The sequence below is a fragment of the Ahaetulla prasina genome, chromosome 3, assembly GCF_028640845.1.
Source record: "Ahaetulla prasina isolate Xishuangbanna chromosome 3, ASM2864084v1, whole genome shotgun sequence".
Taxonomy (NCBI): Eukaryota; Metazoa; Chordata; class Lepidosauria; order Squamata; family Colubridae; genus Ahaetulla; species Ahaetulla prasina.
The window spans coordinates 19,424,843-19,446,356 of NC_080541.1; the positions used below are offsets into that span (position 1 = coordinate 19,424,843).

Consider the following 21,514-nt stretch of genomic DNA (forward strand, 5'->3'; position numbering starts at 1 on the left):
GCGAAAGTGCAGTCCTGGCATACAGAGGGTGAGGGCAGAGAGACAATGGTGATTCCAACAGATAAAGGTGGATGCTGTGAACTTTTCCTAGTAAACTAAACATATTAAACAGAATACAAGGAAGAATTTCTAATATATTGCAGTGGGGTTTAATTTTTTCCAGGAAGCAGTGTATGCCTGCTTTTATTCTTCAGTGCTTGACAGAAGATTGAGTGAATGGTGGTTATGAAATGAAATGATTATATATAAATAGCAGCACAATTTGACAAATGTACCTAATTGTGGTAGAAGGCTTACTAAAGAATGCTAAAGCCCATGAGACCATCTTTCTATCCAATTTGTTATAGTGAAATGGAAGTTCGATATGTTAGGGGAACCATAAAAATGACTTGTATGTTGATGGCTTGGCAGATATAAAAAATGTGTATCGTTAAACAAGGGAATCATAAAGAAATAAATACTAAATATGAACTCTAAATACAAATAGCAAGTGACTAGTGTAAAGAAATATTTGAAATAATTTCATTATTTAAGAGAATAAATTAGGATTGAATTTATATATATATATATATATATATATATATATATATATATATATATACATACACACACACACACACATGCACACATGCATACATATACATAGATATATATGATTATACACACACACACACACACACACACACACATATAAGGAATTAAGATCAAGAAGATAATAATTGAAGGAGTTCATGAATTCCTTGGAAGGAAGTTTTTAAAATGCATTGTAGAAGCAAGAATGGCTTGCAGGATAGTATAGTCAATGTAACTATCCTTTTTCCTTTTCTTTTTTATCATTGTACCTTTAAAAAAGGGGAGGGGGGTTATTTACTAATCTTATGCAGGTTTCTTTCTTTTTTTCTTTTTTGTCAGTCTTGGCTCCTCACAGCTGCCTGAACTAGTCCCTGCATTTTTCTTCACAAGATTTTCAGAAGGGATTTGTTCTTTCCTTTTTTCCTAGGTCTTAAGAAAGAGAGATTGGCCCAAAGCCGCCCAGCTCGCTTTGTGCCTCAGGCAACATTCAGTCTCTTGGTTTCTAGCCTCATACACCTATTGTTTTTGGATCCATTCACAAATTTATACATACTCCTTTTTATTTTTTAAATTCTCACTTTTTACACCTGTAAGTTGCCTGGGTTGGGAAACACCATTTTAAAAACTTCTGGAAAGTATAATGCCCAGGTGGATTTTTTTTAAAAAAAAGAAAAGATAAAGCATTTCTATACTCGATTGTAGGTTTTGTGATGGTCGGTTCTTTGTTTCAGAGAGAAAAGAACTTTTCCAATTTCTTACATGGTACATATATCATTAAATGGTTTTAAATTGCTTATTTGAAAGATACTTTAATACAAATGTTTTTCTTTATAGGGTACTGTGGGGCTGATATTAAATCGATATGTACTGAGGCAGCCTTGTGTGCCTTGCGGCGACGTTATCCTCAGATTTACACCAGCAGTGTGAAGTTGCAATTAGATATCTCTTCTATTAACATAACTGCTAAGGATTTTGTGGTTGCTATGCAAAGGACTATACCTGCTTCTCAGCGGGCAGTAACTTCACCTGGCCAAGCGCTCTCCCCAATTTCAAAACCACTGCTTGAAAATGTGCTGCAAAGAATTATGGAAGTTGTACAAAATGTATTTCCACATGCAGAACTGGCACAGAAAGGAAGAAATAAATCAGGTATTTAAATTTCTTATTTTCTGAAACAGAATATTTTATCTAAATTTAGGACTGATCGTTAAGTCACCTTCATTTTGATAGAATACTAGTACTGAAAGACTTTGCCTTTTCTTCACTTTAAAGAGGAGCAGAAAAGAATCAGTGCAGATCAATCTTTTAGTTAACCAGATTAATTCATAAAAACACTTAAGATTCAATAAAGTTTATTTACTTGCAGTTTTGGATAGAGGTATGTATGGGTGCTACAGAATGGGTTTTGTACAAGCTAAAATGTTAACATATCCTTCCTAATTCAAAGTCAGATGTTTTACCGTAAGAAAACAGCTTTGTGGCTTTCTCAGCAACATGAAAGCCACACAATTGGAGAAGTTTTAATGGTAGCCATTGACAAGTTACTAATAGACTCAAAATGCTGCACAATAAAGCCATTTTTGTCTAGTGGTTAAGGATTAGTGGTTAAGGCACCAGGCTAGAAAGCAGGAGACCATGACTTCCAGTCCCGCTTTAGCCATGAAATCCAGCTGGGTGACTAGGCCAACCACATCACAGATTGGGTCTCTCAGCCCAACCACATCACAGATTGTTGTTGTGGGGAAAATTGGAGAGAAAAGTGTGTTGGATATGCTTTCTGCCTTGAATTATTTGTAAAAATAATAAAGGCAGGATAGAAATAAGTAAATAAATAAGGTAGCATCAATTTTAGCTGAGAACTAACAATGAAACTCATCTGGATATTTTAATTCAATTATCTGGTGTAGTTATCCCAGAATTATTTTAATCATCTCAGTCACCCATACTGGATACCTACTTTCATAAGAAAGCATAGACTGACAAAGGAGTAAGCATGCCCTCTTTGCTAGCTGAAACTCCTTCCTTCTCCTCCTCCACCACCACCACCACCTCATTTCTTATCAATATTGATCTAATAATAGGAATGTATATTGTACAATCCGTTAATCAATTTTGTGGTCATTGACCAACAAATAAAACAAAAAAAATCACAATTATTTAGGATAAAAAAGAAAATAAATATTTAAGGAGGTGTATGATTACTCCATGGTTAAGACACTGAGCTTATGAACTGGAAAGCTGACAGCCCAGGTTCGAGGCCTGAGTGCTGTTGAGCCCCAGGTGAGCTCCCATTACTCGCTCCAGCTGCTGCCAAACTAGCAGTTCAAAAGCATGCAAATGCGAGTAGATAAATAGGTACCACTTCTGGAGGAAGGTTACTGCATTCTGTATGTTGGCTACATGATGATTGAAACATCTCAGACAACATGGGCTCCCTCAGCTGAGAATCAGAAATGAACACCCTTGAGTGAGTCATGACTGGACAGGGAAACCTTTAAAATAACTAAAAAGGGTTAGAAGGAATACTGTAGTTCTATGCAAACTACAGAACAGTATTCAAACAGTATTTTAAAGAAATATTACTTGCAAAGGAGTAAAATGAGATCAATGTGATAATAACTCAAGTTGAAAAGACCAGGATATTGAGTAAAGAATGGAGATGATAATTCCTGGCAAGCTAGAGGGATAATACGTAATAGCATGTTCCATTGTTCAATTATTCCTTCACCAATATATTGCTGTATTTTATCAATGGAAGGAAAAAACTGATATAAGAAACCAAAATAACATTGATTAAGCCAAATAGGTTTGCCAGTGAAACAAATGGCTCTGTCTGTTGTTCCTTTTTCCCATAATGCAGCACACAGCAGGGGAAACTAGAAGAGTTATGAACTAGCTTACAATGAAAACCTCTGCAGCTAAAATGGCCCTTAATGAATAATTGCTTCCCAAGATCAGTTATCCTGCTATTTTACATAGAAACCATGAGAACTAATTTAAAGGTGATTCTTATTCCATCAAAATTACAGGCACATTTTATTTTGTGGAATAGCATATTCTTTTAAATAAACCAGGCTATTTAAAATGTAAGAGCAAACAAAGATAAGTCACCAAAACATGTACATTTGAGCTGTAATTTAATAGCCTATAATTCTATCTGAGGCCTTTTTTTTTCATTTTATTTATATTTTCACTAAAAAGTTGGTATCAGGCTTCTTGAAAACTTATTCCCTTTAATTGCATGTGTTTAAATAAAAAATAAGATTCAGGGGGCAAATAAGTGCTAGATGGAAAGAAGATCAAAAAATTGGTATAATGCAAAGGGAGGAAAATTTAATAAAGCAAATTAGAATTCAGACCCAGGAGCATATAAAGAGATTGTATAATGTGTTGCTTGAAATAGATTCGGAAAAGGATTTGGTAAAGGATTGTATGATAAAATGGGCACAGAATATTCAGGAACCAATAATGTTGGAAACATGGGAGAAAATTTGGGTTAGAAATGTTAAGTTTACACAAGCACAGAATTTAAGGGAAAATTTTTATAAGATGTTTTATAGATGGCACTTAGATCCCAAAAAATTATCATGTATGTATCCTAATATCCAAGCGAAATGTTGGAGGTGTGATTGTGATGATGCTACATATTTTCATATTTGGTGGACTTGCAAGAAAATTAAGGTCTTTTGGATAAGAATTTGGTGGATTATTCAAAATGTACTGAAGAAGAAGATAAAGTTCCTGCCACAATTTTTCCTTTTGGGAATTATAACGGATTGTACAGGGATTGAGACTAAATTGATTCTGAATTTAATAACAGCAGCAAGACTGTTGATTGGACAATACTGGAAGAAGAAGAGATACCTACAATAGAAGAATGGATATTGAAAGTTATTAATTTGGCTGAGATGGCTAAAATCTCAGCGTTTTAAAAGACAATACGCAGGAAAGATATTTAATTGAATGGAAAAATGGATTGATTATCTACAAAACAGATATCAGATTAAGAAATATCAGATTGCCTTTGAATAATTAGAAAAGTTATTTTATGTAATGGGGAGGGGTTGGGAGATGAAAAGCTTTGGATATGGTTATTTGGATTGGAAGGGAAAATTTTATTCTATGTTTGGTTTATGTATAACAATACCTTGTGATTGACCCGGGAAGCCGGGGGGTGGGTGGGAGGGGGGAAGGGGGTTTTTTTGGGAGGGAGGGGGGGAAAAGGGGGAAAATGTTTTTGTTTTTTAAAACTCTTTCAATAAAAAAAAAAAAGATTCAGTGACCTAGTGAGAAAAAAAAAATCTTAGCTTTAGAAATAAGATACAATATTTACATGAAAATCTTTGCCTCTTTTTGTTTCATTTAAAGATTTTGCTAATCATGTGTCAGAACCTGATCTGCTATACAGCGATGAAGAAGGACCAACAATATTTGAAACTGGACATTTTCAGAAAGGCTCTGAAAAGCAGACACATTTTCTTAATTTTAATAGGTGGGTGATCAATGGCAATCTTTGCCCCCCCCAAAAAAAACAAAACAAAAATAGTAAACCCTAACATTTACTATTTTCATGCATGTTTCAGTAGGATTTTCTTCCCTACTGAATAGGATTTATTTGTTGCCTTCCGTTCCTTTAACAGAAGGATATTATTTTGCAGAGTTTTTGGATGAACTTGTACATAAAAATCTGAATTAGAACATTGAAAAGCAGAGTGAGAAAAGAATATTTAGTGATGATATCACAGATTAATTTTTAGGGAGAAAAAACGGAGCTATTTAGCTTCAAATGTTTGGTGTGCATATGGGTATTATTTATTAAAACTATACAGGTCATATATGCTTGTAGTTTCTGCCAGTTTTTAATTGCTTAGTTGTTGAAGCACTACATATATCTATATATATGAATGAACTGAAATATTTTATTATACCCTTTACTGTTTCAATTTAAAAGTGGGACTTGAATATTTAAAATTAGTTAAGTAAAAATAATTGAAGTTTCAAGCTGATCTTGGATCTTACATGATTGAACAGGTAATATGTGAATTGAGTTTGGAGCTCCTTGTTTTCTGTTTTCTTTTAATAGAAATGCTTATCACCAACCAACATCTTGCCGACCAAGACTCTTAATTAGTGGGAAGCCAGAATATGGACAAGCCTCGCATTTGGCTCCAGCAGTTATACATGCTTTAGAAAAGTTTCCTGTTTATACACTAGACCTTTCTATCCTCTTTGGTGTCAGTTCCAAAACCCCTGAAGAAACATGTGCACAGGTATTTCATTCTCCTGGACTGTTTAGTTCTTTAAGTAGTGTTGGTTCCAGTGGCCTTTGTAAGTCAAGGACTACCTATAAACATTTCTATGGAGAATATCAACCTTGGAAACGGATGCTATCTCTCTTCTAGGGGTTACCAAGATAAATTTCAAGGGAGTAGAAATTGCTTCTTCCTGAAGATTTCAGTATGAATGGATTGGAGAACAGAGTCAGTTTTTTCATTTCCCAACATACAGTGTTTGCTTCTTCCAACTTCTTAGTAATTCTGCCTGCAATCTTAAGAGGGCAGATGCTGGAGGTTGGAGAATTTGTCTCTACCATGCCAGTGTCTTTTGTCACATCAGAGTCATTTTTGACTGAAACCCAGATGATGTCTGTTGGTTTTAACTTGCCCAGTCTGTTACTATCTATCTTGATACTATCTAACTAGATGGAAATTCAAATTCCAAAAATTGTGGCTATATTCCACTGAATGGTTCAAAACAAAGATTCATTTCCATCCGTCAAGCTTGTTATTTTCACTAATAAGACAAAGCAACAACTTGAACTTAGCATCCGAAAATAGGATATGGATCAGATTTGTCAAGCCTAGCTGATAAACCGAATAAGTGAGAACTAGAATGATTTGAGAAAGGTATCTTTAATGTTAGCCACGTGTAAAACCATAATCTTGGGAAATTGTAAGTGTAAATTCCTAAGCAGGCTTAATTGACTCACTATGAAGCCAAGTCTCTTTAAAATGCTTCATTCCCATAGCTCTGCATCTGGACCAGTTGCCTATCTTAAATTAAACTGGTCTGTTCCATTACATTTTTCCAGAGTCTTTCATGCGTTTAAAAACTTGATTTTATCAACTGAAGCCATCATAATTGGCTATGTCATGAATTCTAGGGGGATATAAGTATAATTGAAATTACAATCTGTTAAATGACTAGGTAATTAGTAAAATGGACAACTGCATTTTAAAAAAATGATTAAAATATCTTCTTTTTCTAGTTGATCTGTGAAGCTAAGAGAACAGCACCAAGTATAATATACATTCCAAATATTCATATATGGTGGGGTACCCTTGGACACACATTGCAAGCAACCTTTACTACACTATTACAGAACATTCCATCCTTTGCTCCTATTTTTCTTCTTGCAACATCAGATACACATCATGAAGCTCTGCCAGATGAGGTATGTGCAGTTTGTTCATGGGATAATCCACTGTACCTTTTTGTATCTGATTTTGTCCTTATCTAGCAGCGCAGTCAAGTTTAGGATAAGGAAATTAAAAAAAATCCATCCTAATTTACACCTTAATGTTTTTTAAGAGAATTTTTTTTAAAAAAAAAAGCGTATACACACATATTCCTGCCTCATACTTAAGTGGTGCTTGCTTATCAAAAATTGTTGTTGCATTACTGCAGCAAAGATTGATAATCTATAATAAACTGCTAAATTATCTAAATGTTTCCCACAATTGTATTTTTAATGCTCTCTATTTTTGTCAGACTTTCTGCAGGAAGCAATAGTAGTTCAATAGTTCTAGAATTTTGCAAGACTACAGATACAGTCATTTCCATTACCATTTAGTTTTTGTTTTATACATTTCTTCTCTTGTTAATTTGTTTTCCATGATGCATCTTTTTTAGGTAAAGGAATTATTTGTTTATGGTTTTGGAGAAGTTTTTGATGTTGATTTGCCTAGTTTTGAAGAAATAAGAAAATTCTTTGAGAGTTTAATTCTCCATCAAGCAATTAAACCACCGGTGTCAAAAAAGAAAGCAGGTAGATGTGCTGCAAATACATCAGATAAAGTTATTGTAGGTGGATTTGTAAGCAGCTGCATGTTTACAATTCTGTTTTCCTTTTTAAGTTTTGCAGGCATTAGAGGTATTGCCAGTAGCTCCCCCACCTGAACCACGGCAGCTGACAGAACAGGAGGTCAAGCAACTTGAGGAGCAGGAAGAAGATACTCTACGTGAACTCAGAATTTTTTTAAGAAATGTGACACACAGACTTGCCATTGATAAACGCTTCAGAGCCTTTTCAAAACCCGTTGATTTGCATGAGGTAACAAGTTTCAAAATAATTTTTTTTCTTCCCTTGTACATCCCTCAGTGCAATCATTGACTACTGTTGATTATATTAAGCTTGAAATTTCCCAAATCTTGCTATTAGACCATCGGTCTCCAACCTTTCTGGCTTGACGTACCAGCAGTAGTGGCGAATTGTGTGTGTGTGAGTGTGATGCCACTTTCACAAATGCAGCTGTGCCTGTGTGCTCGCCCACCATTTCTGCTGCCTGGTTCTGAACGGACTGTGGCACTTGGTGTGGACCAGGATTGGGGATCACTGTATCATATGGTTATAACTGAATCAGTTAGAAAAAGTAATGAATACAGACAACTGCTCAAGGTGAATACTGTAAATGGTACACATGATTTTAAAATATCAAAATTTGAAAGCAATTTTGGGGGGGGTGCATCTTCACTAAAGGCATCAAGAGATCTCGAATTATTAAAAGTATTCTCTCTCCCTCTGTCGCTTTCCATCTGATCATAGCCTGCTTGGCATTTTCCCATCTTTCATTTGCTAGCATTCCTTGCTCTTCATTTCTGCTTACATCCTCTACCTTTTGTCTGCTCTCTTATTTCTCTTTTTAGAACTTCATAGGTTGAATGTTTTTCATTTCTCTCTTCTCAAAGGAAGAGTGGGTAAGTCTTGGGAATTGGAGGAGAAAGGGTTTTTGGCACGTGCTTTGTATATCTCCTTTCAAAACATAAATATAGGGACTCAAATATATCTGAGTAGAACAACCTGTACAGTTCTTGATGAAGCTCTTTTTCTGAAAAATTATATGCTTGACAGACATTAAAAATTACAAATCCTACTAATCCAGCAGGACAGTTACCCACTTCTTGTCCTATTTTTTTCTCCCCTTTTATTCAATTTTTATATATCTTATGTTATGGGGGAGCAATTTCCTTGTGCTTAGGAGCTGTAGGGATCATAACCAGTGATAAAATGATTCCAATTGAATAGGAGAATCAAACTTTTCAACCAGTTTGAGAGGCAGGCTTCTGGATGAAATAAATGCCTTCAGCTTTTGAGGGATAGCAATAGCACTTTATAGTGCTTTACAGCCCTCTCTAAGCAGTTTTACAGAGTCGGCATATTGCCCCGAACAATTTGGCTCCTCATTTTACCCACCTCGGAAGGATGGAAGGCTGAGTCAACCTTGAGCCTGGTGAGATTTGAACTGCCAAATTACAGGCAGCCTATAATCAACAGAAGTGGCCTGCAGCACAGCACTGTAACCACTGAGCCACCTAGGCTCCCCAAAGGATAGTATAAGATACTCATTTTGCTTCTCTCCTCTAAAAAAGGAAAAATTGACCTGATTGGAGAGCTCTCTTATTTTTATTCTAAAATCAGGAAAATTTTACATTTAAAAAATGGATTCCTTGATAGTTTCTCTGGAAGCTTTAAAATAGGAGCTGTAGTTATATGTGGCCTGTGGACTCCTGTTCTCCCAGGTTGTCATATGTAATTGGCTACATTTCCAGAACTGCAGTTTTGTTTGTTTGTTTGTTTATTTGTTTATTTATTGTTTAAATTTCTATACCGCCCTTCTCCGAAGACTCAGGGCGGTGTACAGCATAGATAAAACAAATGTACAAAAAAATTAAAATACAATATATATTTAAAAATCTAATTCCATGAGCTGAAAATTTAAAATGGGAAGATAAAATTATAAAATAAAATAATCCCACTAAAACCCCGCTAAAAACCCTCAATTAAAATTTATCATTAGTCCAGCCCTGCTTGATGAAAGAAAAAAGTCTTAAGCTCGCGCTTAAAGGTCCGGAGATCAGGGAGTAAGCGTAGCCCCACGGGTAGTTCATTCCACAGGGCAGGAGCCCCCACAGAGAACGCTCTCCCCCTGGGGGCCGCCAGCCGACATTGTTTGGCCGACGGCACTCCCTGAGAGAGTGCACAGGTCGATGAGAGGCTACTGATGGCAGCAGGCTGTCCCGTAAATACCCCAGTCCCATGCCATGGAGCGCTTTAAAGGTGATGACCAAAACCTTGAATCGCACCCGGAAGACCACCGCCAACCAATGCAGTCTATGCAGGAGAGGTCTTATATGGGAGCTATGAGATGCTCCCTCTATCCCCCGCGCAGCCGCATTTTGCACCAGTTGGAGCCTCCGGGTGCTCTTCAAGGGGAGCCCCATGTAGAGAGCATTGCAGTAATACAGGCAGGAGGTAACGAGTGTATGAGTGACCGTGCATAGAGAGTCCCGGTCCAGGAAGGGACGCAACTGGTGAATCAGGCGAACCTGATAAAAAGTTCCCCTGGCGACGGCCGTCAAATGATCTTCTAAAGACAGCTGTACATCCAGGAGAACGCCTAAGTTGCACACCGATTCCCTGGGGGCCAACGATTGGCCCCCCACAGTCAGCGATGGAATTAGCTGACTGTGCCAGGACGCTGGTATCCACAGCCACTCTGTCTTGGATGGGTTGAGTCGAAGTCTGTTCGTCCCCATCCAAACCCGAACGGCCTCAAGGCACCGGGACATCACATCAACAGCTTCGTTGGGGTGGTTCTGGGTGGAGATGTACAGCTGAGTATCATCAGTGTACAGTTGACAACTCACCCCAAAACCACGGATGATCTCCCCCAGCGGCTTCATATAGATGTTGAACAGGAGAAGCGAGAGAATCGACCCCTGTGGCACTCCACAAGTGAGGTGCCTAGCGGTCGACCTCTGCCCCCCTGCCAACACCGTCTGCGAACGGTCAGAGAGATAGGAGGAGAACCACCGAAAGACGGTGACCCCCACTCCCAAACCCCCCAACCATCGCAGCAAGATACCATTGTCGATGGTATCAAAAGCCGCTGACAGATCTAATACAACAAGGACAGAGGAACAACCCCTGTCCCGTGCCCTCCAGAGATCATCAACCAACGCAACCAAAGCTGTCTCCGTGCTGTACCCTGGCCAGAAGCTGGACTGGCACGGGTCTAGATGGACAGTTTCCTCCAGGTACCAGGGAAGCTGCCATGCCACCACACTCTCAACAACCTTCGCAACAAAGTTGACTAAAAGATTTTTGGTTTCCCCCCAAAAAAAACTGAATACAAAATATGATCTTTAAAAGGTGGTTCAGAAACATTAAAGCCAACATTTTCAGTATCAACCATTCTTACAATATACAGAAGTGTAAACTTATTTTACTCTGGAAGGCAGATAATATATTCAGGCTTTTTTTTTTAATAATGCTCCTGTAGGTACCAGACTATGTCACAGTTATCAAGCAGCCGATGGATCTTTCAACCATTATTTCAAAAATTGATCTTCACCTGTATCTGTCTGCCAAAGATTATCTAAAAGATATTGATCTCATCTGTAGCAATGCGTTAGAGTACAATCCTGATAGAGATCCTGGAGGTAAGCCTTAATATTTATACATAAGCAAACTATTATACAAGTAGTCCTCAACTAATGACCACAATTAAACCCAACATTTCTGTTGCTAAGTGAGACAGTCGTTAAGTGAATTTTGCCCCAGTGTTTTCCTGCCACAGTTATGTGAGTCACTGCAGTTGTTAAGTTAGTAACATAGTTGTTAAGGGAATCTGGCTTCCCCATTGACTTTGCTTGTCAGAAGAGCACCGAGAGTGATCACGTGGTCTTGAGACACTGGAACCATCATAAGTATGAACCAGTTGCCAAGCATCTGAATTTTGATCACATGACCATGGAGATTGCTGCAACAATTGTAATTGGGGAAAACAATCAGAAGTCACTTTTTCAGTGCTATTGTAAATTTGAAAGGTCACTAAACAAACCTTGTAAGTCAAGGACCACCTGTATATTATGTTAAATAAGCAGATGTTGTTTTAAAAGCCTGCGGTATCCAACTTGTTCTCTATCAGGTTAAAAAAGAAGGAATTAAGAGTAGTATAACTTAAAGCTGAAATTGTACTATAAAAAGGTATTAAACTTCATACTATTTATGAAATATTCATAGACTTCTGCAAAACTAATAATTTTATGACAAAGTATTTTCTTGTGTATTTGTTTTAGATCGTTTAATTAGACATAGAGCTTGTTTTCTCAAAGATACAGCCTATGCTATAATAAAGGAAGAAATGGATGAAAATTTTGAACAACTTTGTGAAGAAATTCAGGAATCACGCAAAAAGAGAGGTGGGTTTTCTCACAATTAGATTTGGGACTTTAAAAAAACAGTTACAGTATGATTTTAACACATATAATAATAAATTGCATTGCTGTGACTGAAATAGAGTGAATATTCTGAGTATAAGAAGCATTTATTTCAGGCTAGAAGACTTAAAACTAGCAATAGCAATAGCACTTAGACTTCTATACTGCTTCACAGTGCTCTACAGCCCTCTCAAAGCGGTTTATAGAATCAACATATTGCTCCCAACAATCTGGGTCCTCATTTTACTGACCTAAGAAGGATGGAAGGCTGAGTCAAACTTGAGTCCATGAGAACTGAACTGTCAACAGTTGGCAGAATTAGCCTGCAATACTGCATTCTTACCACCATGCCACCACGGTATGAGATGCCTCTCTGCCAGAATCCCTGTCTTTAGAATGTAGCATCATCCCCACATGTATTTGTTCTACACAACGTATTAGAATAATTCAACAAAGTGGGTAAAGGATTCTTACAATGTATTTTTACTTTTAAGGTTGTAGTTCTTCGAAATATGCTCCATCCTATTACCATGTCATGTCGAAGCAAAATGCCACATTGCAGGAGAAGAGATTGGATTCTGAATGTGGTGACAAGATGAAAAGCCCACCAGTGCCTCTGGATTCTAGTTCTCCTTTCATTCCTAATGGTAAATGCTAATTTATCTGGTCTTGCACTGTAAGCTAAGAATGGGCATGCTTGAATTTTCTCTTACTGTCTATTTCTACTAATCACTAATTTAGTGGATGGTTTCTCCTCTGCTTTCTTAGCCTATAGATAGCGGCTGCATGAAAGTTTTTTATATCCCACATGTACTCCTATCCCACTGATGCCACTCTGGAATCATTTTACTATTTAGTCACATTACAAACGACAACAAAAATGATTACTGGATTGCTTTCTTCTGGTTCCTTTCTTGAAATGCTGTCTTTTTGCTATGTGAATAATTTGAGAAAGGAAATTGACCATTAGACCCTGCAGAAAACTTTTAAGTGCTTTCTCCCAATAAGCATTTTATTCTGCATGAATATTTGGTTGCTGATAGGTTGTGCTTCCTCCCAAAAAAACCATCTCTCAAATCTTTACATTCTTTGAAAATGTGCAGATAGTCCTCAATTTATGACCACAATTGAGCCCAAAATTTCTGTTGCTAAGTGAGAAATATTGAGTTGTGCCCCATTTTACGACCTTTCTTGCCACAGTTAAGTGAATCACTGCAGTTGTTAAGTTAGTTATATGATTGTTAAGTGAATCTGGTTTCCTTGTTGACTTTGCTTGTCCGAAGGATGCAAGAGGGGATCACCTGACTGTGGGATACTGCAACCGTCATAAATATGAGTCAGTTGCCAAGCAGCTGAATTTTGATCACGTGACCATGGGGATGCTGCAATGGTCGTAAGTGGAAAAACGATCATGGGTCACATTTTTCAGTGCCGTTGTAGTTTTGAACGGTCACTAAATGAACTGTTGTAAGTTGAGGACTACCTGTATAAACCTTATCTTCAACTAAAAAGCAGAGAAGCAGGGTATATGGTAGTGGCCAAAATTGTGGAAACCTTTTGGGAAAAGTGTATTTTCTAAATAGCTAATAACACCACTTTTTTTTGGTAGTAGTATCATAAAATTATATCTCAATAAAAAGATTAGTTATCTCTAAGTTTTATTAACAGTCAATAATTTTTTATAACCTAACTCCAATTATTGTTGCTCATTTAGTAAGATCAGGGAGGCCTGGTGTTCTCCAGATCCGATCTCTTGTATAGCCACTCTCTTGGTAAATGGCTCAAGATGGCATTCAGTTAACCCAGCTATAAAAAATATACGAGCAATAATGAAACGGAATAAAGCATGAAACAAATTACAGTAGTGGCCAAAATTGTGTCAACCTTTTGGGAAAAGTGTATTTTCTAAAACCAGTTAATAACATCACTTTTTTTTGGAGTAGTACCACAAAATTATATATCAATGGAAAGATAATTTAATTAAGAATGTAATGCAATAACTTTTATGAAGAATTTGCTATTAGAATAGCAGTTATAGTAGAAAGATGAAAAATGAAACACATAGAAAAAACGAGATATACAAAAATTATGACCATGTCAGTTAATCCTTAGTTGGGTAACCTTTAGGATGAATTACGGCCTTAAGTCTTCCCATGGAGTGAACCAAGTCTTTTAGTTCTGCAGCTGTTATAATGTCAAACCAAGATTGAATGATTGCTTCTATTAACTGGGTTTTATTGCTAGGTTGCTTCTGACTAACAAATTTCTTTAGTTGGCTCCATAGATTTTCAGTTGGGTTATGGTCTGGACTATTCCCAAGCCATTCCAGCAGTGGAATATGATTATTTTGCAACTCCCAAAAAAGTGGTGTTATTAGCCATCAACCCTCAAAAATACATTTCCCAAAAGGTTTCCACAATTGTGGCCACTACTGTACATGGAATGTATCTGGTTCTTTCAGAGAATGTAAAAGAGTTCCTTAGAGTCTCTTTCATTTTCTTACCAGGTTGTCAAAATCTCTTTTCTTCTGGCTGGATGTCATATTCCAGTGGTGGGGAGGAATCAACCCCAATCTCACCCCCTGCTAAGACCTCATGGCAAAAGAGTAGCCCTCCTTAGGCCTCAAAGTGACAGCTGCATGACACTAGTAGCAGCATTTCTTCAATTACTTATTCTGACACAATGCTTGGTTATTCAGCCAAGGAAAGGCCAAGGGACTTCCAAGCTGCAAAAGAGTTTTGCAAGCAGCTGCTGCAGCAGCTAAACAACATAACCCATAGTATTTTTCTGGCAGTTGTGAAACAATGACATTGCATGGCCTTTTCACAATAATTAGTTGCAGTCACCTTGATGATGGAGTTGAGATTCAGGAATGAAAACATTAACATAATAGCCTGTATTTTTCCATCTGTTATTCCATTTTGTTCTGAAATCGTGTATCAGAAATGAATGTGGTTTTGTTGGAATGTGCTTATATTGGAATTTATCTGCACTAATATGTGTAGCCTTTTTGTGTGGGGAAAATGGCTCCAACATTGTTACAACACAAAGAAGTAATCTATATCTAATTTTCAGCTTTTCTGGAGAGGGACAAGAAAATATTTCAAGCAATGGGATCGAGAATTTTTAAAGTTGTATTTTAAGAATTTAAAATGTTTTTTCTCTTTTTCTGCACTATTACATTGTGTTGATAGTGTTGTAAGCACACAATTCTTCATATTTAGTTTGAAAAATGCATAAAAATGAATAGGAAAGCAGAAACCATAGCTTGAGGCACTTTGAAGAAGAGTGTATGTCTGTCTGTTGTTTGTTTCTTATTTTACCCTTCTTCCAAATTTCTCTTCTTAAAAAAACATCATTAAAAATGTCTTTATATTCATATGCTGACCCTAGAAATGGCATCTATGAAGCATGCCACTATTATATGTCTTTGGAAGATATGAATTGTTATCTAAACAATATCAATACATTTTTTTCCCAGACAAGGAAGATGTTGAGATTCAGGTCTAGCGTCTTATAGTTATATCAAACTGTTTAAACAATATAGCAGAGAAGGCAAATCGTCTTTTTATGTGCAAATTCATATGCAGATTATTATTATTTTTTTGCATCTTTAGTAACGTAAGTACCATGGTGATTTCCCCTAGTACTCCCCAAACTTGTTCTGACTTTGTTAATTTTAAGAGAAGGAAAAACTAGTCAATTTGTTTGTATTTTTTAATGTAGCCTTATCAAAGAGAAGACTAAGAAGGAAGAGTCGATGGTGCCTGGGCAACCTAGCAAAGCGGAAAAAGATTTTGCATTTCAATAAGGAGAACAAAGCCCCAGGAGAAGAGCCAGATGAAGCAGAGAGTGATGGAGAAGAATGTATGGAAAATAATAACTCCAGTATGGAGCAGACTGAAGTTGAAATAACACAGACATCTCTGGATGACTCTGAACCTGGGCCTCCAGAGCAGTATATCAGTATATCTGATGCAGAAAATGAGCCAACCATTCACAATGATGTCAAGTGTAAATTTCACAAGAGCAACAAAGACGCCGAACTTTCAGAACCAAAAAAAGCATGTAATGGTGATGCAACAGAACATTCATTAGATAGGGATGCTAATGGTGAGTGGAAAGTATCAAAATATACTTTAGGGCAGGGGTCCCTAACCTTTCTGGCTCCACAGACCGGCTGTAGGGAGGTGGTTTCACATGTGCAATCTAGATTCTACACATGCACAGATGAAGCTTTGTGCCTTCGCCCGCTGCTTGCATGGCCTGGTTCTCAACAGGCCATGGACTAGTGCCGGTCTATAGACCGGGGGTTGGGGACCCATGCTTTAAGGAGAGTATTTAATTCTACCTCACGTTGTAGTGCTCTCTCTATTTTAGTGATTCTGCCAGCTAAGTTTAAATTCACATTGCAGTGTCTGTCCAATGGTATTAGTTAATTAGTTTTATTCAGTGAAATTGTGATTATTTTATTAGAATTGTATTGCTACAATTAGAGTTTTATTTGTGAGGTCGTTACAGAATAGCATAAAAAGAAAAAAAAGGTATTCTAAAATATTTTGCTTTGGGATGATTTTATTGCATATGTGATGACCAAAATCTCTATGGCCCACTGAGGTAGAAGACCTTCCCACGAAAACTGCTACTACAGAAACCAACACCTGAATCATTGAAAAGAAAGCCTTAGGGGAAAGTAAGGGCACTTTTGGTTGGGAATCCCTAATATCCCCATTTGTTGACTGTAGAACACTTCCAAATTCTTTTAGTGAAATTTGGCAATACGGTGGGCAGATTTTGCTGCCAAGATTTTAAGAAAGGGTATCAAAATACGTATCCCAGAAGCTTCTTGATCCATGTGGTCTGCAACTTTGCTTTTCTAAAACTATTTTTCATTTTATATATATCACAATGACATTGTGGCCACTTGTGGCTCCCTAGGATATAACCCTGATAATAAGATAAGATGAATCATCTCAAAGCAGGGGTGAAATGTTCCCGGTTTGGATCAGATCAGCTGATCCGGTAGTGATAGTAGTGGGTAGTTCAGAGAACTTCCCCGCCCATGGCCAGCTGAGCCGTGCGATCGTCGGAGCCTTTTTTTTTACTTTTAAAAGCATTTTTTACAACCTCTTCCGCTGAATAGATTGTAGAAAAAATGCTTTTAAAAGGTAAAAAAAGAGGCTCTGACGATCCCAACTGAGCTGCCTGATCGAGGCTTCTTCTTCTTTTTCTTTTAAAAGCATTTTTTCTACAACCTTTTCAGCAGAAGAGGTTGTAAAAAATGCTTTTAAAAGGTTAAAAAAAGGCTCTGACAATCACAGCTGAGCCACGTGATTGTCAGACCCTTTTTTTTTAACTTTTAAAAGCATTTTGTTACAACCTCTTCGGCTGACTAGGTTGTAAAAAAATGCTTTTAAAAGTAAAAAAAAAGACTGCGCACCACCGCTGATCATCCCCCCTCCCCTGCACGCGAGCTGTTCTACTTACCCAATGCCTCCTTTTGCCATGCACCTTGCATTTGGTGCATACTGCGCAGCCAGCAAATTGGTAGTAAACCAGTTCAGATTTCACCACTGTCTCGACAATTAATTATTCTATGTGACCCTATATATTGCTAGGCTTCAAATGGGATATTATAGGATATTGCTGTAGGTAGACTAAACTATTCTATAGGTTACCACTATCTACTACTAGATATTACTTCTAAGCATCACAAGGCTTATTCATTTACTGTATATTTATTATGTCTTCTAGCAGCAATAAATCCTACTTTTCCTTTTATTATCCTAGGTATAGGTATACTTCGTATGACCCGTGCAAGGCGTTCACAGGTAGAGCAGCAGCACCTCATAGATGTTGAGAAAGCCATGGAAATTCTGTCAGAGCAAACACCAACACTCATTGTGGATCAAGACAAGCTGAATGTATGTTGTACAGAGAATCTGTTACTGAATTGGCAGTCTTCCTTATCCATTATTTACTTTTGTGTATCTTAATATAGACACCTGAGTGCAGAGTGTCTTGCCTTCTGTTGTGAGCGTGGGGATGGGTGGGTCTTTTTTCCTGAATAATTTATAAAGCAACATCTGTTAAATATTAACATTGCTATTAGGTCACAGTTTATAATAATCATATATGGCAGGGGTCTCCAACCTTAGCAACTTTAAGACTTGTGGATTTCAACTCCCAGAGTTCCTCAGTCAGCTTTGCTGGCTGAGGAATTCTGGGAGTTGAAGTCCACAAGTCTTAAAGTTGCCAAGGTTGGAGACTCCTGATATATGGAGTATAAATTATGCTGTGTATTTTCTATACAGTAAAACTTTCCAGTTCCATGAATTGAAATGTGTTAGGACTCAAACCAAAACAATATTTTGGAAGTTACAAACTAAGATGTTAAATAGTTTTGGGAAAGGAGAACAGACACTCAGGTTTACAAATAGCTTCACTGCTGAGATCATAAAGGAAACCTATTTTATTTTTTAAATGTCCTTTTATTGCATATAGGAAATTGCTCCTATGTTTGAGATATGCCAACCCTCAAATATTCATGTGTTTTAATTTTGACAGTTGGCCTATCATGAGTGATGCATTTTTTATGGTGTTTTGGTTAAAAATTCAAGATCTGCTTATCCACGAATAGACTTATCCTCTAATATATACAAAATATACAAGTACTTTTAAAAAGTATTACTCTACATCAGGGATGTCAAACTCAACTTCATTGAGGGACGCATCAGGGTTGTGTTTGAGCTCAAAAGGATGGGGTGGGTGTGGCCAGCTCAACGTCACTCATGACGGGAGCCCCTGTAGTGGCCCAAGTGCTCTGCCAGCAAAAATAGGCTCCTGAGCTCTGTTTTTGGCTGGGATGACCTGTAACCCTCTGCCAGTGAAAACAGGGCTGCATGCGGCCCTCCCGAGCTCCATTTTTCCTGGCAGAGGCATCACAAGCCAGTCTTTGGCTGTTTCCAGGGCAGCCCCACAGCCCAGATCTAAGCACCCTGTGGGCTGGATCTGGCCCCTGGGCGTTGAGTTTGACACCCCTGCTCTACATACTTGCTCATAAGCCTGTTCACATATAAACCAAACAAAGGGGGGGTGGGGGATGTACAATATTTTGTTACTGAAAATTCTTATCTGCAAATATATACAGAATGTATGGAAGCATAGCCAGCCTTTTGAAGAAAATGATTTAATAAATGCTTGGTCTTATTTGAAGGAATAAATTGTAGTACTCTGTTTTTTCCAGAAATTACTGAATATGGTTGTTGACAAAAGTGGAGCCTACACTATACTTGAGTTGGAGAAACTCTATGCCTTACTCAGTCAGTGTATTTACCGACATCGTGGAGACTATGACAAAAGCAAATTGATTGAGGTACAATGTTTTGCATGAATGTATTCTAGTGATAATTTAAGTCTGCATCTGATTATATATTACTAGTATTCTCTCATAGTAGATATCAAAATTTGCATTGTGTTTTATCACAGCTCTCCTGTTGTACTAGTGCAGGGGTCTGCAAACTTGGCTCTTTTAAGACTTTTGGACTTCAACTCCCAGAGTTCCTCAGCCAGCTGGCTGAGGAACTCTGGGAGTTGAAGTCCACAAGTCTTAAAAGAGCCAAGTTTACAGACCCCTGCACTAGTGCATTAGTCTGTTGTTTGAAAAAAAGTCAAAAGAGTAATTATACATAAGTGTTTATTGGGGCATGTGATTCCAGGTTTGTCATTTTACATTTGGAGGAAGCATGCTTCAGTTGTGCTGCTTACAATCTATAAACACCTTTTTGGCTCTCTTATATTCGCATATATTTTGTTTCCTTGTGTGGTGAACTATTCCATAGCACTATTTGGTTCTCCGTGTGGATGTTAGTTAAGCCTTTGCTATAACAAAACTATCTTCAGTTTTAAAACATTACTGAGAATTGATGCCTTTAAATGAGATTGCTTTATATCTGGGGGGGGCAACTCCTGGGCTGCAGCCCACTATTGGGCTGCGGCCATTTGGAACCGGGCACCTCCACTTGCGGTGGGTGCTCACATTTGTGCAAGTGGTGGGAGCCTGTGCTCACATGCACCTGCCATTCAAACAAAGTATGTGTTTTAAGTTTAGAGTTAAAATTTACTGCCTTTGTTTTAGTTATAGGTGCTAATTGATCAAAAATTGTCTCATGATTTGCATTTGCCTCCAAATTGGGGAAACTTGGTGTATTTCTTCAAAATAATGTTTCTTTATACCTTTTTCTTTTAAATGTTGAAAATTTGGAAATGACATTGCTTTGATAGCTGTCATATTGTGAATAAATAGCAGAACTTTCCATTGTTCTTTTAATGTGTCAGAGCTGGAAACTTGAGCAATTGGCTTGGTATCTGGCAACAAGCCAGTGAACCAATATTGTGGCTTATCAGAAGAGCCACCCTGAAGTGATGAAGCTCATTCATGCTAGGCCAAAATGCTTCAGAATTCTAGCTTCACCTGAAATGCAAATGCTGGCAATTTCATGAGATAAGAAAGGAATCTGTCCTTGAATAATGATTGTTTGCCCCACCAAACCTCTGCAACACAAACTACAATTCAAAACTATACTTCAACAATAGAAGGAAGTTACACAGCTAATTAAAGTGTTGTTTGATTGTAGCTATGTATTCTCTTTTCCATTTTCAGGCAATGAGAAGAGAAATTGCAGCCTTCAATCCATCCAAATTCATAAGTTGATAATATTTTCAAAGCCCTGAAATCCTATTGGAAATTAATGTGAGACCAAATATTATACATGCGCAGTATGTTTTTTCTGATGTAGCATTTCTAGATTTTTAGCCATATGGAGGACAAGCCCTAGTATTTTAATACATCGAGAACAAGAATTACAGCAGGCAAATGGATGGGCCAATGTACCTGACAGTCTTCCTACTGTGTGCTTGTTTTTGCCTCCCTTGGGGAACTGAACCTCTTTACAACTATTAGGATCTAATGAGTTTAAAAAAGAAACAGTCTAATCTGTCAAGCTACTTATGCGGGGAGGATTTTGAGCTTTTGAAACATACATAAACTTTTTGTAAATTGAATAAAAATATTAATTTATCCCAACGTTTTTTAATCAAATCATGTATATATGTTGAATTGCACGTGATGTTTTAACTGTATCGTCAAATTGCTTTGGAGACAATATTTTTGGTTCTATTAGCTCAATTGAAGCAGCATTCGTGGGGGGTTTTTTTGGGGGGTTGCACTAATTTCTAGTGTTAATACTGTTTGTACAATCTTTGTAATGGTCCAAATGTTATGTAATATATAAATATGTTAAAATTGTAATGGACAAATAAATTACTGCCGATACTAATGATAGATGGCATTTTTTTCAGTTACATGTACTGAAGTTGCAATCTTAGCCCCAAATCACATTTGCTGAAGATTAAAATAATCACTGTTGTTCCTAAATTG

At 37.3% G+C, this 21,514-nt stretch overlaps 1 protein-coding gene across 2 annotated transcripts in view; it reads left to right on the plus strand.

Moving 5' to 3' along the window:
- The window catches only part of ATAD2 (ATPase family AAA domain containing 2), a 40,646-nt gene extending 19,245 nt beyond the window's left edge, over nt 1–21,401 (plus strand). For both annotated transcript variants that reach the window (XM_058175975.1, XM_058175976.1), the window contains 13 exons: nt 1,408–1,722; nt 4,942–5,065; nt 5,657–5,843; nt 6,842–7,027; nt 7,486–7,621; nt 7,710–7,906; nt 11,136–11,295; nt 11,935–12,057; nt 12,570–12,722; nt 15,802–16,188; nt 17,866–17,999; nt 19,322–19,450; nt 20,738–21,401. In XM_058175975.1, coding sequence (XP_058031958.1) covers nt 1,408–1,722; nt 4,942–5,065; nt 5,657–5,843; nt 6,842–7,027; nt 7,486–7,621; nt 7,710–7,906; nt 11,136–11,295; nt 11,935–12,057; nt 12,570–12,722; nt 15,802–16,188; nt 17,866–17,999; nt 19,322–19,450; nt 20,738–20,788 — 2,282 coding nt within the window. In that variant the 3' untranslated portion in view covers nt 20,789–21,401. The remainder of the gene's footprint in view (nt 1–1,407; nt 1,723–4,941; nt 5,066–5,656; nt 5,844–6,841; nt 7,028–7,485; nt 7,622–7,709; nt 7,907–11,135; nt 11,296–11,934; nt 12,058–12,569; nt 12,723–15,801; nt 16,189–17,865; nt 18,000–19,321; nt 19,451–20,737) is intronic.
- The last annotated feature ends 113 nt before the right edge of the window (nt 21,402–21,514 follow it).